This window comes from Sciurus carolinensis, chromosome 12 (assembly GCF_902686445.1).
Source record: "Sciurus carolinensis chromosome 12, mSciCar1.2, whole genome shotgun sequence".
Lineage (NCBI taxonomy): Eukaryota > Metazoa > Chordata > Mammalia > Rodentia > Sciuridae > Sciurus > Sciurus carolinensis.
The window spans coordinates 71,595,891-71,615,575 of record NC_062224.1 but is presented as its reverse complement, the minus strand read 5'-3'; the positions used below and the strand labels follow the sequence as shown (position 1 = coordinate 71,615,575).

Genomic DNA, 19,685 nt, shown 5'->3' with positions numbered 1-19,685 from the left:
ACACAAAAGAAGGAAATTAAAGAAAACCTTAGACAATGGAAAGATCGCCCATGTTCTTGGATAGGTAGAATTAATATTGTCAAAATGGCCATACTACCAAAAGCGCTATAGAGATTCAATGCAATTCCAATTAAAATCCCAAAGATGTACTTCACAGGAATAGAGAAAGCAATCTTAACTACTTTTAAGTGTACTTTTCAGTGGTAGTAATTACATTTATATTATTTTGCAACCATCACCACCATCCATTTCCAGAACTCTTTTCATCTTACAAAAATTGAAACTCTATACCCATTAAATAACTCTCCATTCCCCACCTTCACCCCTGCCTTTCAGTTCTCTGCCCCCACATGGCTTATTTCCCTTAGTGTGATGTCCTTAAGATTCATCCATGTTGTAGCACATCTAAGAATTTCCTTCCCATTTCAGGTTAGATTTCATTATACTGTACTCTGTTATCCATTCACAATAAACAATTGAGTTGCAGCCACATTTTCATGATTGGGAATAATGTTGCTATGAACCTGAATTTGCAAGTATACCTTGAGACCCTGCCTTCATTTTTTTTTTGAGAATATACCTAGAAGTAGAATTGCCAGATCATTTAATAATTCTGTTTTTAATCTTTTGATAAACTGCTATACCGTTTCCTACAGTGGATATACAAATTTTCCATTCCCACCAATAGTATGTTAGGGTTCCAATTTCTCCACATCCTCACCAATACTTATTATTTTTAATTTTTTTTAAACTTGCTATCCTCATGTATGTAAGATAGTATCCTTGTAGTTTTGATTTGCATTTCCTTAATGATTAGTGATGCCAAGCATCTTTTTTTATGTTTATTGCCCATTTGTATATCTTCTTTGAAAAAAACATCTATTCACATCCTTTGCCCATTGTTCAATTGGGTTGTTTGTTTTTATAGTTGAGTTTTGGAGTTATTTATATATTTTAGATATTGATGCCTTGTCAGATATATGATTTACAAATATTTTCTCCCCTTCTGTGGGCTGTGTCTTTACTCTGTTGATAATGTCATGCTATTAAAAAATATATATCATTGTTTTGTTTTTACTTCTGATGAGAGGAAAATATTTTCTATAAAGATCTAATTTTAAATAATAAATACAATATACATTACTTAAAAAAGATAGACCAAAGAAGCAAATGCTTTTTTAGTATTGAATTCTGTTGTATTAAGTATGAAGTTAAAACATTATTTATTGACTAGAATCTAGACCTGTTATGTAAAAATATTATAGCGGTACTTGTTATGGTCTGTTTTGCTGGAAAAAATCTTTATATATTACCAGATTTATTTAATTTAACCTATCCTCTGATGATCTATATCTTTTCATATGAGATTATTAACATAACTTGATGTTGAATAAGTTAAAAAATATAAATTTGAATATTAAAAACATCCCACAACAAAGAGAGACTCATAGCAAACCTAGGAAATATTTATTGTATCTGTTACTGAATCCGAGTTGTGATAGAGCAGTATTGGCAAACGACTTCCCAGGGGTGAGGTGCAGTGGTATGAATGATAACTCAAAGTGCTAGAAGACCCAGAAATGAACAACTCTATGATCCCCTTCAACTTATAGACTACAGAAGACAACTGTTACCAGATAGTATCAACCTGGAATTGGTTTAGATTTGATTCATGTCTCTAAACTTTTAGAACACCTGACCATTAGCTGCCTCTGTAGATTTTGCCCCTATGTATCTTTTGCTGTGTAATAAGTTACTTTAAAATCTAATGACTTCAACCAAAATACACTTATGTCACAGTATCTGTGGGTCAGCAATCTAGATACAGCTTTTGTGAGTGCTTCTGACGCATGATCTCTCATGAAGTGGTAGCTGGTTTCCCTTGGGTGAGTGATCTCAGAGGGAACGAGAGCTCTCAAAACAGAAGCCACAAACTTTTCAGAATTTAATGGAAAAAATGACATCCCATAGCTTCTACCATATTTTATTTGTACAAAGCAGTAAGTCCATTTTGTGTTCAAGGGCAAAAAATTATGCAGAAGCTCGAATTCCCAGAGTCAGGGATCATTGGGAGCCATCTTAAAAGATTGCCTTTCTCAATCCTAACACTGAATCAACCTTGTAATAAGAAAACCTGAATTTTATTTTTTTGTGTGATTTTACTTCCTACTTTACTGTAATTATCATTAGTATCCTTAACTCTGTTCATTTGGGGATGTAACTTAGTGGTAGAGTGCCTCTGAGTTACATCCCTAGTACTGTAAGACATAAAGAAAAATAAATAAGTAAATAAATAATTTTAAAAGGGCTAAAGACATAGTTCAGAGGTAGAACACTCCTGGATTCAATCCCCAGTACTGCAAAAATGAAACAAAACAAAAATAAATAAATGAACAAGTTCCCAAACCCTATTAACTCATAATTAATACTATTATAAACCAACAATTTATATTATAGACAATGCTTTAAAAATATCTTAAAATCTTTGAAGTCAGTTTTTCTCCTCAACCACTTTTTGTTTTTCTTCATCACAGATTCACTTCCTATGGAATTATACTTATTTTTGTGGAATTACATTTATTTCAGAATTTTAAATCCTTCAAACTAATCTATTTATCCAAATAATACCTATAAGTTGATAATTCTTCCTTTGTCTGAAATAGAGTAATAAACTATCTTATGTTGTTCTATTGCAATAACAAAATATCTGAGACTGAGTACTTTATAAAGAAAAGAGGTTTATTTAGCTCACAGTTTTGGAGCCTGAATGTTCAAAAACTTGTAGCTGGTGAGGGTCTCCTTGTCTGGATTGCAACATGATAAAGAAGTGGGAAAGGGAACCACTATGTGCAGAAAGGGGCAAGCACACGGGGTTCTCTTAATAATAAATCTCTCTCATGGGAATTAAAGGATCCTATGAGAATGACATCAGTTCTTTCTGAGAGTGATGTTCCCAATCTCCAACTTCCATTATGCAATTATAAAGATTGCCCCTCTATTAATACCATTATATTAATACCAATCTTCTATCATATGAACCCATGGGGGACAAGCTCTCAAAACCATAGCACACACAGAGTAGAGGTGAACAACAGGACAAAGGAGAAAGTGTAGAAATTTTTCAGTTAATTTAGAGACATATATTCAGAGTATGCTTTGAATAAATAAGTCATACCAATATTTTAATGAAGACATTTAAAATAACTTTAAATATAAACATAAGAAATTTTATATCAGGAATAACTGAATTTATATAATTTTGAATTATGCACATTAATATTTCTATTAGAGCAAGTAATGGCAGTCTTCAGAGTTGGCAATTAAATGTATTAGTGATTCTATAAAGTAATTAACTACAGCATCTCCAGTGTGTGCATATGAAGTGTTCAATGTATTAAGTACTCAGTGGTTGTGATGGTTTCACATATAACATTGCTTACTTAAATTTTTAATAATCCACATTGTATGCTGTATTTTTGAAGTAGGTATTGGTGCTACATGGAACTCATAGACAATTTTGCATGCAACTTTTTAGGAAATGTGAAAATTACGAGGTATGTGTGTTAGTTAGCTTTGTGTCACTGTGACCAAAATACGTGACAAGAACAACTTAGAGGAGGAAAAATTTATTTGGGCTGATAGTTTCAGAGGTACAGTTCATGGAAGGTTGACTTCTTTGATCTAGGCCTGAGGTAAGGCAGAACACAATGGCCAAATAGCATGGTGGAAGAAAACCATTCAACTTATGGCAGCTAGGAAGCAAGAGAGAACAAGATATGATTCCCAAGGGCACACACCCCAGGAACCTATAGTTCCTTCAGTCATGCCCCATCTGCCTACAATTACCACCCTGTTGTACAGTTACTAAGTTACAACTCTCATAATCTAATCATTTCACCTCTGACATTCCTGCATTTCCTAGTATATGAACTTTGGGGAGAATTTAAAGATCCAAATCATACCATTCTGTCCTTGACCCTGCAAACCTCATGTCCATCTCACAATGCAAAATGTACTTAGGCCCTCTCTAAGAATGTATGAATAAAATCAGTTGGAAATACCCCAGAGATTATCTGATTCCACCTTCCACACTGTACAATACTCACTAACCATCAATCATTTTATACTATTTTGTAAGTGTTTTATAATGTTTTCACATTTGCTCTACTGTTTTGTTTTTATTATGTTTTTTGAAGAGGATATTTATTTTATTTGCTCTTCATCTCTATTAAGGAACTTTTATTAATACAATAATTTTTTATTTTTTACATAGCTTTTCCTCTCCCTACCATTTTATATGTGTGTGTGTGTGCATGTTTGTGTGTGTATGCATGTTTGTGTGTGTGTATGTGTGTATTTATAATATATAGAATGGATAGGTGGAAGATATGGATAGATAAAAGGTATATTTTGATGTATATTTATATGAAAAATAAATGTATATGTATCCATGTGGAAGGTATATATACATATATGTTATTTATATGAAAACAAAACTATACATTCACATAGAAAAATATCTCTGTGTATGTGTGTGTGTGTTGTGCAGGAAGAGAAATAAATATATATATGTAACATGAACATGGAGGGATCTATAAATATGTATTTTATATACATACATACACACATGTATATACATATGCTGTTGAATTACATTTATTTAGCATACAACAAAGTGATGTTTGCTAATGTATTTTTATTTCTTTCCTACTTTTTCTTTTTTCTCTCCTTTTCTGGTTTTACTTTTTTTTAATTGTTTTTTTTATTTTTACAGACTGCATTTTGATTCATTGTTCACAAATGGGGTACATCTCTTTGTTTCTATGGTTGTGCATGATGTAGTTTCAAGCCATTCATGTAATCATACATGTACATAGGGTAATGATGTCTGTCTCATTCCACCATTTTTCATACCCCCTCCCTCTCATTGCCCCTACATAATCTAAAGTTCCTCCATTCTTCTCTCAGCCCCCCACCCCCATTTTATATCATCATCCACTTATCAGGGAAAACATTTGGCTGTTGGTTTTTTGGGATTAGCTTATTTCACTTAGCATAAATATTCTCCAATTCCATTCATTTGTCAGCAAATGCCATAATATTATTCTTCTTTATGACTGAATAATATTTATAGTATATGGAATGTGTATTTATAATAAATGAAATGGATAGGTGGAAGATATGGATAGATAAGAGACACATTTTTCCATTGTGTATATATACCACAGTTTCTTTATCCATTCATCTGTCAAAGGGCTTCCAGGTTGGTTTCACAATCTAACTATTATAACTTGAGCTGCTGTAAACATTGATGTGGCTGTATTACTGTAGTATGCTAATTTTAAGTCCTTAAAACTCAACTCAAAATGGATCAAGGAGTTAGGAATTAGACCAGAGACACTGCATCTAATAGAAGACAAAGTAGGCCCAAATCTTCATTATCTTGACTTAGGATCAGACTTACTTAACACGACTCCCAAAGCACAAGAAATCAAAGCAAAAATCAATAAATGAGATGAATTCAAACTATAAAGCTTTTTCTCAGTGAAGGATACAATTAATAATGTGAAAAGAGAGCCTACAAGTGGGAGAAAATTTTTTCCACATGCACATCAGATAGAGCACTAATCTCCAAAATTTATAAAGAACTTACAAAACTTTACACCAAAAAAACAACCCCAACAATAAATGGCCAAGGAACTGGATAGACACTTTACAGAAGAACATATACAGGTGATTAATAAATACATGAAAAAGTGTTCAACATCTCTAGTAATTAGAGAAATGCAAATTAAAACAACTCTAAGATTTCATCTAACTCCAATTAGAATGGCTATTAACAAGGACACAAACAATAATAGATGTTGGTGTGGATGTGGGGAAAAAGGCACACTTGTACATTGCTGGTGGAGTTGCAAATCGGTGCAGCCACTCTGGAAAGCAGTGTGGAGATTCCTCAGAAAAGTAGGAATGGACCCACCTTTAGATTCAGTTATCCCACTCCTCAGTTTGTTTTACTTTTCGTAACACCTATTTTTTCCTTTACCTTTTTTCTTCACTTCATTTTCTTTATCTTTTCCTCTTGCCATGTCCTCCCCCTTTTGTGTCCTTTCTCTTATTTTTTTCCTTCCTTCTTTCTTTCCTCATATCTTCTTTCCTTCGTTTACCTCCTTTCTTTATTTTCTCATTCTTTCTTTCCTTCTTTCCTCTTTCACTCCTTCTTTTTCTTTTTCCACAGAATAGATTGTTTTATGTTGTTTTCTTTGATTGAACCACATTTCCTATATGATACCCAATAATAAAAAGGTCTATACATCATTGGGGACATTTAAGATTATGCCCACATGATAATATTTGTACAGAATATCAGTGCTGCCCTGCCCAGAGGATTTCTTAAATGTATGAGAAAACTGTACTAAGCTTTTAAAAAATAAATGCATTATTATTTCAGTTTTGAGGAAAGTTTTACAAATGCAAGATGACTTTAAAGTATGGATTATTCAGAATATAGTAGAATAAAGATATGTTTCATTCTCATAACTAGGACTTCGGTGGAGGTAATGTAGACCAAATATTGGAAAGTCATAGCTGTGAGTCCAAGAAAACTTTGAGGATCAGACTGAGTCCTGAATGGCCTATGCATCCTAGGGATTAATAGTCAGAAATGCAAATGCCATAATTTTATTCTTTATGACTGAATAATATTTTGTATCTATACTACAATTTCTTTATCCATTCATCAATTGAAGGGCACCTAGGTTGGTTTCACAAATGCAAATGCCATAATTTTATTCTTTATGACTGAATAATATTTTGTATCTATACTACAGTTTCTTTATCCATTCATTAATTGAAGGGCACCTAGGTTGGTTTCACAATCGAGCTATTGTGAATTGAGCTGCTGTAAACATTGATGTAGCTGCATCACTGTAGTATGCTGATTTTAAGTCCTTTGGGTATAGGCCAAGGAGTGGGATAGCTGGGTCAAATGGTGGTTCCATTCCAAGTTTTCTAAGGAATCTCCATACTGCTTTCCAGAGTGGCTACAGCAATTTGCAACCCCACCAGCAATGTATGGTTGTACCTTTTCCCCCACATCCTTGCCAACACCTATTGTTGCTTGTATTCTTGATAATCGCCATTCTAATTGGGGTGAGATGAAATATTAGGGTAGTTTGATTTGAATTTCTCTTATTACTAGAGATGTTGAACATTTTTTCATGTATCTGTTGATTGCTTGTAGATCTTCTGTGAAGTGTCTGCTCATTTTCTTAGCTCATTTATTGATTGTGATATTTGTATTCTTGGTATAAAGTTTTTTGAGTTCTTTATAGATTCTGGAAAATAGTGCTCTATCTGAAGTGTGTGTGGCAAAGATTTTCTCCCACTCTGTAGGCTCTCTCTTCACATTGTTGATAGTTTCCTTTGCTGAGAAAAGACATTTTAGTTTGACTCTATTCCAGTTATTGATTCCTGCTTTTATTTCTTGTGCTTTGGGAGTCCTATTAAGGAAGTCTGATCCTAAGCCAATATGATGAAAATTTGGGTCTACTTTTTCTTCTATTAAGTACAGGGTCTCTGGTCTAATTCCTAGGTCCTTGATCCATTTTGGGTTGAGTTTTGTGCAGGGTGAGAGATAGGGGTTTAGTTTCATTTTGCTGCATATGGATTTCCAGTTTTCCCAGCACCATTTTTTGAAGAGGTTATCTTTTCTCTACTGTGTTTTTGGCACCTTTGTCTAGTATGAGATAACTGTATTTATATGAGTTTATCTCTGTGTCCTCTATTCTCTGCCATTGATCTACCTGTCATTTGCAGGTAAATGGATGGAGTTGGAGAATATTATGCTAAGTGAAATAAACCAATACCATTAAAGCAAAGGCTGAATGATTTCTCTGATGAGTGAATGACGATACATAATGGGGAGTGGGAGGGAGGCAAGAAAGGAGAAAGGATTGATTGTATAGAGGAAAACGAGGGGTGGGGAGAGAGTGGGGGAAGGAAAAATAATAGAATAAGACAAACATCATTACCCTATGTACATGTATGATTACACAAATGGTATGACTCTACTTCATGTACAACCAAAGAAATGATAATTATACCCCATTTGTGTACATTGAATCAAAATGTGGAATTCTGGATGCTATTCATGTACTCATACTAAATTGCTTTCAAAGACTAAATTCTTTGTAGTAGTGAAATATACTTAAAATGTATGATTTTTTTAAAAGTAGAATGTTTGGTCAATGTGATTTGATTTAAATGCGTGGGTTCAAATGGTATTACACCAAACCATTGCCACATGTATGTAAATACTGCATGAGTCTAACATTCCATTCACCAATGGAGATTTTGTGAAAGGAACCTCTTTGGCCAGAATTTTCTGATGGAGGAATAAGTCAGGAATATTAAAAATATACTTCCTCAAAAAAAAATAGTTGGAAAGGGATACAATTATCAAATCTAAAGTTTGAAGCTGTTTCCAAAATCTGGGATTCATGTTAACTTCAGTGATGGGTATAGGTAATCGCCTGAGATCTAAAAGGCATGCTTTCTAAATAAATACAAATCAACAAAAGCTTTAGCAATAGAGAAATCTAATAACTCATATCAATTTACTAACCAAGTAGCTGGATTATTAAGTTCAAAGGTAAGACACTAGTTGTCTAACAAACATGTGTGAACCAGGTGCTGAAGGACATAGGGAAATGAAAATGATTGCATGACCCTTGGCATCAACTCAAAAGACTGTTTACTTTAATTCTAAATTGCAGCTTATGCAAGGCTCCTTCTCTTTCATTTCCTACTCTCATTGAAACTAGAAAGTTCCAGAAAACATACTAGAGTAAGTATACAAGTAGATATGTGTATGTTGATACACCAACAAAGGTTAGAAGACATCAACTAACCACTGAGAAAACCCATTACTCCATGTGGGTACTAACTTTTTAAAAGTCATAGGCTTGGACCATTTCCTTATTTCTTTGATGTTACTGTTCAGAATATTTTACACACTATTCTTTAGGCTAATAATAGTGGTGATAAAAATAACACTCCTGGTACCATTTTTGAACGTTTACTATGTTCTAAGTACAATGCCAAGTGTTATATCTTACACATCTTAAAGCCATTCTGTGATAGTTATTATTCCATTTTGCATTTGATGAAAACAGGTAGAGAGAAGCAATTTGCCCTTACTTACACAATGAAATATCAGTTCTTTTACACCAAAATTTTTCATAAAAAAGAATTTGCCAAAATTTTTTTTGATTTCTTAGTAGTGGACTTGGAATCTTGTTACTGTATCTTTAAAAAGTAAAGTTCCAATAAAAATCCATTAACTACTTTCAAATATAGCAATCCTCCTGTCCAGCTGTGAAAAGTACTAGATGATACTTATTTGCCATTTGTGTTATTTACGGTCCATGACTTTTATGGTAACTGGTTCCTATTATTGGTTTCTATTAATGTAAAACATAAGTGAACATAAATGAGGCGTGAATCATTTCTTTTTATTAGCCCCACAGTCTTCACTCAGTGCTTGCAGTAACTCCAGCTGTGTCTTGTTAGTGATAACCTATTTCAAGAAGGGATTTTTAAGAATAAGAAATATGATTAGAAATCTTCATCCATATTACTTCTTTCTTTACAACAGTGGTGAAAAAGGAGAACAATAAGTAATTAATAGCACAGCAAAATCCTGAGCTGCCTTTGATTCATATTGTGCTTAAAATGATACTAATTGGACAGTCAGTGGATTCAGTAACTAGTTTAAGTAACTACTACCCAACACTAGGATATATTCCAAGTTACTTCACAGTGCACCTGTGGGGTTTTCCTTGCTCTGTGTTTGTGTCATTAAAAGGTTGCTCTTGGTACCAGAGTCATAGAACAATAAAGTATAGAATAATGCATAACTCTTAAAATAAGTAAAATTATGGTTTTCCCCCTATGTTTAGGGGACCACCTAGAAATTTGGCATTCACCTAAAAGCTTAATTAAAAAAAATATGTTGGGATAGGGATGTAGCTCAGTTGGCAGAGAGCTTGCCTTGCATGCACAAAGGCCCTGGGTTCAATCCCCAGCACCACACACACACACACACACACACACAAATATATATATATATATATATATATATATATATATATATATATATACTATTTCAGCTTATAGGATAACTTTTGAAAAGTTGTACTCAGAATCTTTTAAAAATTATTTTACTTACTTAAAAAGAAAAGAATCATTGATTATATTAGAGGAATATGCTTTTAAAATTACAAAACAAACACCTATAACTACAAGCATGCCATTTCCATTGCACCAGGAAAACCTTTTGATGTAAGTGAGGAAACTTCTGCCTAATCTAAACCATTTTTAAGGCAATCAATTTTACTTGAGAGGTCAATTCTGGAAAAAAAGTGATATACTTATTTCTGATATTCTTCTATTTTATAAGAATAAAATGAATTGTGTTTTAAAAATAATTAGTAAACTTACTATACTTTGGAGATTTTCACTATTCACTAGCCTTGGTTGCAAACAGTATTTCAAAAACATCTTCTGTAATAAAATACGAGCCTCATCTTGTCTTTGTCAGGGGCCATTCCGAGATTTCAATGAAGTATTGGAACAACGCTACAAACCCTTGGAGCCAACATTGAGAGTGGCAGAACCAATCAATGAGTTAAAACTGGCTAGAGAGGAGTTGAAAAGAGAGGAATATGCACAAAATGTAAATGACAAAATGTAAGTTTTTAGCTTAAAAAATATAACTTACTATGTTTGGTGGTTTAAATTTTCTAATATTTTCTCTGTCTTTATATTGTAAAGGAATTTCTTTTGGTAACAACATTTAAATCCACCTATTTAGAAGCAATAATTTTACAACATGTTCCTATTGTAAATGATGTCAATATTGATGCAAAAAATATATACATGCTCCTCAAAAAATGTATGTACTGACCTCCTAAATATGTACATATGCATTTCTCAAAGGAAAAGAATAATGAATGGCATTTTAAGATGGATAAGTAACAAGTATGCATCAGTAAAGATAATATTTTTAATTAGCTAATGAAGGCATATGTATTTCTGATACTTCTAAAATAAGATCCAATAAAACAAAAATATTTTGTTAACATGGACTAAGTTCCATTTGGATACACTAATATAACATTCTAGATTGAAAAAATAAAAGGTTACTGATGACTAAGGAAGATGACAGAAAACAAACACCTATAACTACAAGGTGATCTAATAGTATATGCAATTTTACATTACTTTGTTAGCATCAGTGATTTGAGTCTTGATTCAGATGTCTTTCCTCCAAGGTATTTCCTCTCTCTGAGGTACCTTGTCACGAATAGAATCATATGTGATTTATAAATAGACTATTTTAAATCTAGAATGGCCTTATTTTTGTTAGTATTATAATCCTATAATGCCTCATGCATTTGTCATTGCAATGTATCTTATAGTAATTCCTTAGTATTATTTATATATTAAATGATAGTGACTATTAACATATAAATTTTTATAATTGCAATAATTTTAGTAAAATATAAGCTTCTCTTACAAATTCTTCTATAATAGTATATACTACAACATATAAAATTGCCATTATTGTTTATGGTTATTTACATAATATGTATTAGGTATGAATTATCATTTAATATGTTATATAATAATAATTTATATAGTAGTAATGATCACAAAATATATTAGAAGTATATTTTTTATATAAAGAAGGTAGAATTGCCTGTTATCCTTCATAGTATATTTTGGATCATTTTATTATTCAGAAAAGATATATGAAATATATTTTATTATAATCATAAATTTCTGAAGACTCTTAAAAATACAAATTTTCACATGAACTGACATAAAATGGTAAAATTTCAAGTAATTGTGTAATATTTTAATTTTATAGTTATTATTTGAAGTGAAAATAATTATAGTATATTTAGCAGATTCAGTAATAGATTGAGTTAACTTAATATATGATGAATAAAAAAATAAGAAACTATTTTTTTTCAGTTGGTTTTGTGGAGGTATATTAGTTTTACCACAAAAATTGTAGAAGATAAATGCTGCTCAGACTTAGCCTAAATATGCAATTTAGCGATACATATCCAAAACATTATATTACTCAGGATTATTTTTCTATTTTCAACAATGCTATGGTTTAAGAAGTAGTGAGATTAATTGCTGAAATAATTGAGATGATTGTTATCTCGCTGATATTTCTGCAGAAAACATTAGATATAAAAGGTACTGCAGTATCCTTTCTTAGTATTTTCCTTGATAATCCTAGAAAGATCAGAATCATGTTATCCCCACAGATACATGCTTAACTTGTAGTTTTTCATAGAATATGCTTAAATATTATCAGTCTCTCTGGTGTTGCTGATCACCTTTATCCTGATGTTTTCAGAGACTGAAAGGTGTTTCTAGGGTTATCAAACCTGTCGCCGCCTGCGGCAACAGTCGGGCGTATATTGTTACCGCCTGCAGCAACAATTGCGGGGGTATTTATCAGAGGTGGACTGGAAACGAACTACTTCTACTATCTTTCTTTTAGTGGGCTGCTTTCTTGCTTGTTTGTTAGTTTATAGAGGAAGAGAGGCTTTGAGAGGAGAGAGAAAGGCTTTGCATAAGAGAGAGTCTTTGCTTAAGAGAGAAACTTTGCTTATCGGAGAGGCTACACTTTCAGAGATGCTACTTCTTCTTAGAGTTCTGCTGCTGCTTCTTAAAGGTGCATCCTACTTCCTGTGTCCTAAAGGTGTGTGCTAGAAGTGCGTGCTAAAGGCGTGTCTATGGTGCATCCTGCGTATTGCGATCTGTGATCTGTGATCTGCGATCTGTGATCTGTGATCTGCCATCTGCCTTCTGGGATCTATCAGAGGTGCTGCATATACATGCTTATCCAGTTATCCGTGGTGCTTCCTATAGGTGTGTCTTATATACCTAAGGCAGCCAATCAGTTTAGGATTAGCACAATTGAGGCACGCCCCTCGGTACCAATCAAGAAAGAATGAGGAATATCTGTTGACCACTAGCACAAAGGAGACATTAATTAATCAGGCAAAAGTAGATCACACCTGGTAACACTAACTATGCGCCACCTCTCGGCTCAACGCCAGCCACCGTCTTAGGGTTACCCAAACATGTCTTCTGCACAAACCAATCTAAAAGTTGAAAATGCTAAAGAAATTACTTATAGGTTCAAAACCCATATTTTTAGCAACTAAGGTAAACAATTGGTCTTAGCAATTAGCCTAAGGAAAATTCCACTATTAGGAGGAATGAAACACTGATATTTTATAGCTTCTTCTGAAACCACTTTGGTTTTTATATATTGGATAACAGCTAATTATATCTTGTGCAGCAAAAGAAATGTTAGAAATTTGAGTTTCATATCTCTGTTGATAGTAATTCTGTGAAAGAAATTAAGAAAAATTATACTCTTATCATAGAGATACATAGTTTTGTAATGCAAACTGTCCTTTTGCCACATGACTGGTGTTATGTATAAGGACTTAAAAACAGTATGTCTATTACCATCCCAGCGTCTTATTCAGGAACTCTCTGTATAGATGACTTCTATTTCTATTTTTAGTGTTCAAAAATGGTAGCACTGTATCTGAGAGTTTGATAAATTTAGTAATTTCTTTTTCCTATTGCTATGAAAATACAACGTTTTAGTAGAAGGAGGATGAGCTTTAGAACTAGACCTATGTGAGCTCAAATCTTGGCTCCCTTACAAAACAGCAATATGATCCCCGCTAAATATTTTAGCCTCCCTGAAGCACTATTTCCCTGTATGTAAGGTGAAGATAGAGATACTACCTTTAAATGTCATGATCATTAAACAAGATAATGAGTATAAAGTGCCAGGAGCATGGAAGTGTCTTAATACAAGACAATTTTTAACAGAATTTGTTTTGGCTGCAAACATAATTCTACTTGTAAAGCATAAAAGAAGGGACAGGAAATCACAGACTTCAAGGATAGGATGGATTTCACCCACTAGTCTAAAGAACCAAAGTTGAAGGAGGACCATGAGCAGAACTCTTCATAAGCAACAGTATCCTAACTTTTTAAAAGATTTCTCATTAGTTTTCTAAAAGGTAGATTTCTCTGAGGGTATTACTCTTCTAGGGGTGCCATACCAAAGTATCAGGAACTAGGTGGTTTGAACAAAAATTTATGGCCTGACAGTTCTGGAGGCTGGCAATCTGAATTGAAGGCATTGTCAGAGTTGGTTTCTTCTGAGGACTGTGAAAAAAATTCTATTCATGCTTCTCCCCTATTTTTCACTAGTTTGCTGTCAATTTCTTGCTTTCCTTGGCTTGTAGAAGCATCTCTCTGAGCTTGTGAAGCATCTCTGCCTGCCTTCATCTTCACATGATAATCTTGTGCCTGCCTGTATCCAAAATTCCCTTGTTATAAAGACACTAATCATTAGATTTATGAGCATTGATCTTATATCCTGCTACTTTACTGAATTCATTTATGAGTTCTGAAAGTTTTTTGGTGGAATTTCCCATTTCCTCTAAATATATAATTGTGTCACCAGCAAATAGGGATAGTTTGAGTTTTTCTTTTCCTATTCGTATCCCTTTAATTTCCTTGGTCTGTCTAATTGCTCTGGCTACAGTTTCGAGGACAGTTTGAATAGAGTGGTGAAAGAGGGCATCCCTGCCTGTTCCAGTTTTTAGGGGGAATGCTTTCAGTTTTTCACCATTTAGAATGATATTGGCCATGGGCTTAGCATAGATGGCCTTTATAATGTTAAGGAATGTTCCCACTATCCCAATTTTTTCTAGTGTTTTGAGCATGAAAGGATACTGTATTTTATCAAATGCTTTTTCTGCATCTATCGAAATAATCATGTGTTTCTTAACTTTAAGTCTGTTGATATGGTGAATTACATTTATTGATTTCCGGATGTTGAACCAAACTTGCATCCCTGGGATAAAACCCACTTGATCGTGGTGCACTATCTTTTTAATATATTTTTGTATGCGATTTGCTAAGATTTTGTTGAGAATTTTTGCATCAATGTTCATTAAGGATATTGGTCTGATATTTTCTTTCCTTGATGTGTCTCTGTCTGGTTTAGGTATCAGGGTGATATTGGGTTCGTAGAACGAGTTTGGGAGGGTTCCCTCCTCTTCTATTTCATGGAATACTTTGAAGAGTATTGGAATGAGCTCTTCTTTAAAGGTTTTGTAGAACTCGGCTGAAAACCCATCTGGTCCCAGACTTTTCGTTGTTGGTAGACTTTTGATGACTTCTTCTATTTCATTACTTGAAATTGATCTATTTAAATTGTGTATGTCCTCCTGGTTCAGTTTAGGCAATTCATATGTCTCTAGAAACCTGTTGATGTCTTTGAAATTTTCTATTTTGTTGGAATATAGATTTTCAAAATAGCTTCTAATTATGTTTTGTATTTCACTTGTGTCTGTTGTGATATTTCCTTGTTCATTCCTAATGCATTTTTATATATAAGTGATGAATCTTCAGAAAGAGAAGTTAGGAAAACTACCCCATTCACAATAGCTTCAAAAAAATAAAATAAAATACTTGGGAATCAATCTTAAAAAAGAGGTGAAAGACCTCTACAATGAGAACTACAGAATACTAAAGAAAGAAATTAAAGAAAACCTTAGAAGATGGAAAGATCTCCCATGTTCTTGGATAGGTAGAATTAATATTGTCAAAATGGCCATACTACCTAAAGTGCTATACAGATTCAATGCATTCCAATTAAAATCCCAATGACATTCCTACAGAAATAGAGCAAGCAATTATGAAATTCATCTGGAAGAATAGGAAACCCAAAATAGCTAAAGCAATCCTTAGCAGGAAGAGTGGCGGGTATCGCAATACCAGACCTTCAACTATACTACAAAGCAAAGTAACAAAAACGGCATGGTATTGGCACCAAAATAGACAGGTAGATCAATGGTACTGAACAGAGGACATGGACACAATCCCAAATAAATACAATTTTCTCATACTACACAAAGGTGCCAAAATATACATGGAGAAAAGATAGCCTCTTCAACAAATGGTGCTGAGAAAACTGGAAAACCATATGCAACAGAATGAAACTAAACCCCTATCTCTCACCCTGCACAAAAATCAACTCAAAATGGATCAAGGACCTTGAAATCAGACCAGAGACGCTGCATCTTATAGAAGAAAAAGGGGGTCCAAATCTTCAACTTGTTGGCTTAGGATCAGACTTCCTTAACAGGACTCCCATAGCACAAGAAATAAAAGCAAGAATCAATAACTGGGATAGATTCAAACTAAAAGCTTTCTCTCAGCAAAGGAAACAGCGAAGAGAGAACCTACAGAGTGGGAGAAAATCTTTACCACTCATACTTCAGATAGAGCACTTATTTCCAGAATATATAAAGAATTAAAAAAACTCTACATGAAGAATACAAATAACCCAATCAACAAACAGGATAAGGAAATAAACAGATAGATACTTCACAGAAGAAGATCTACAAGCAGTCAACCGATACAGGAAAAAATGTTCAACATCTCTAGTAATAAGAGAAATGCAAATCAAAACTACACTAAGATTCCATCTCACCCCAATTAGAATGGCGATTATCAAGAATACTAGCAACAATAGGTGTTGGCAAGGATGTGGGGAAAAAGGTACACTCATACATTGCTGGTGGGCTGCAAATTAGTGCAGCCACTCTGGAAAGCAGTGTGGAGATTCCTTAGAAAATTTGGAATGGAATCACCATTTGACCCAGCTCTCCCACTCCTTGGCCTATACCCAAGGACTTAAAATCAGCGTACTACAGAGATACAGCCACAACAATGTTCACTGTAAAACCAACCTAGATGCCCTTCAATTGATGAATGGATAAAGAAACTGTGATACACACACACACACACACACACACACACAATGGAATATTACTCAGCCATAAAAAAATAATAAAATTATGGCATTTGCAGGCAATGGATGAAATTGGAGAATATCATGCTAAGTGAGATTAGCCAACCTCAAAAACCAAAGGACAAATGATCTCCCTGATCAGTGGATGATGACACATAATGGGGGTTTGAAGGGGGCAAGAATGGAGGAAAGAGGGACTCTATAGAGGGAAAAGGGGGGGGGGGAGGGGTGGGGGGAAGGAAAAAAAATAACAGAATGAATCAAAAACTATTACCCTAGGTAAATGTATGGTTACACAAATGGTATGCCTCTACTTCATTTACAAACAGAGAAACAAGATGTATCCCATTTGTTTACAATACAAATAAATTTTAAAAATATAAAAAAAAATAAAAAAAGACACTAATCATATTGGATTAGGGACCCACCCTACTCCAGTGTGACCTTATCTTTACTTATTATATCTGCAATGAACCTATTTTCAATAAGATTATCTTACAAAGTTCTAGGGATTAGGACTTCAGCCAACCCTGCGAGTTAAATTGTGTTGTGGGAGAACATGATCCAAGCCATACCAAGTAAGTACCTAGCAACTTACTTATTGATTCAAGCAAAGTACCTAGGTAACTCTTAGAATGGCAATATGCTTCTTACTAATTACAGGTTTATAGGTGAAAGCTATTATTTACATATATTCATTTAAGGAAGCACAAAATAAAACAATAATAATTTACACATCAATCTGGATTATAGAGATTTTTTTGGAAGTCATTTTAAAACTTTGTTTTTGTTCTTGTTCTTAAAGAAGCTCATCCCATTTTCTCATGACTTCTTAATGAAAATTATTCTTTTTATTTGTATGTCTATCTTTAAGAAGCTAGGAAATGAAGCAAATAAAAAGTATTGTTAAGAACCCTTTATGTGAGAAGCTGTCATCTAGATATTTTGAGAAATAAAGAATATTTATTGATTCAACAAGTGTTTACATTTCTGGAATAGTTCTAGGCTTTAGGGATGTGGCAATAAATAAAATGAAGTCTCTACTTTCATGGAACTCATGATATAGTTTGAAACCTAACCAAGTAAATTAATGGAATTCTAAGTAAGAATTACCAAGTACTTGATAAACTGGTCTAGTGTGTGTTAAAACAATGTCCCTCCCTCAGGACATTTTATTTTTCTCTTTCCCCATTTTTTATTGGTACAAATGATGGATTTGTTGTTGCATAATCGTACATACACACATTATAACATTATCATTTGGTCAATATCACTCCCCAGCACCTCCCCATTCTTCTCCTGTTCCTGTCCCTGGGTTCCTTTCTTCTACTGACCTCCCTTTGATTTTCATGAGATTCCCCACCTCACCTTTCTTTTTCCACTCCAACTTCCACATATGAGAGAAAACATTACCACCCTTGACCTTCTGAGTTTGGCTTATTTTGCTTATCACAACGGTCTCTACTTCCATTTTCCTGGAAAGAAATAACTTTTTCTTTATGGTTGAAAGAAACTTCATTGTGTATATATATCACATTTTCTTTATCCACTTATCTGGTGATAAGGCACCTAAGTTGGTTCCCTAGTTTAGCTATTATGAATTGTGCTGCTATGTGCATGTATCACTGTAGTATGCTTTAATTCTCTGGGATAAATACCAAGGAGTGGTATAGCTTGGTCATGTGATGGTTCCATTCTTAATCTTTTAAGGAACCTCCATATTGATTTCCATAGTGCTGTACTAATTTACAATCCCATCAACAGCATTAAGTATTCCTTTTTCTCCACATTCTCTCTGCATTTGTTATTGTTTGTATTCTTGAGGACTGCTGTTTTGACTGGTATGAGATGAAATTCCAGTGTAGTTTTGATTTGCTTTTCCCTAATTACTAATTATGTTGAACTTTTTAAATATGTGTTTTTGGCCATTTATATTTCTTCTTTTTGGAGGAAAGTGTCTTTGAGTTTTTTGTTGTTAAGTTTAAGGCAAAATATCAATGCTGGCATCATCCCAATACCTGACTTCAAATTATACTACAAATCTATAGTAACAAAAACTTCATGATACTGGCATAAACAATGGTATGGAATAGAAGACAAGAGACAAGCCCACAAATCTACAGTCATCTGATCCTTGACAAACATACATTGGAGAAAAAACAGCCATTGAACAAATGGTGCTGGGGAAGCTGGTTATCCTTGTGTGGAAGAATGAGACTAGACCCTTATCTCTCATCTTGCACACAAACCAACTCAAAATGTATCAAAGACTTAGGAATTAGTACAAAAACTATGCAACTTCTAGAAGAAAATATATGGTCATCACTCCAACAGATAGGTACAAGCAGTGACTCTCTGACAAGAGCCCTAATGCTCAGGAAATAATGCCAAGAGTTAATAAATGAGATGGCATGAAATTAAAAACTTCTGCACAGTAAAGGAAACAATTAGGACAAGACAACCTACAGAGTAGGAGAAAAATCTTTGCCATCTACTCTTCCAACAGAGGATTAATATCTGAAATATATAAATAACTCAAAAGACAATAATTTTTAATGTAGAATTTGTTTAGGTCTCTGATGACCTAAGGAAAGTATGCTGTTGTTGTTTGTTTATTTGTTTGTGGGGCTGGATCAAATGCAGTACCTTGCATATCACTGGGTAAGCACTCTACCACTGAGTTACATCCCCAGTCCCTCTAGGAGAGTGTTCTTAACAGATGTTTTAGTCAGCTTTTTTGCTG

The 19,685-nt window shown here is 33.7% G+C and overlaps 1 protein-coding gene across 1 annotated transcript in view; it reads left to right on the top strand.

Moving 5' to 3' along the window:
* Spata17 (spermatogenesis associated 17) overlaps positions 1-19,685 on the top strand; it is a 175,602-nt gene that overhangs the window by 123,309 nt on the left and 32,608 nt on the right. The window contains exon 8 of the mRNA XM_047519967.1: positions 10,604-10,752. Coding sequence (XP_047375923.1) covers positions 10,604-10,752 — 149 coding nt within the window. The remainder of the gene's footprint in view (positions 1-10,603; positions 10,753-19,685) is intronic.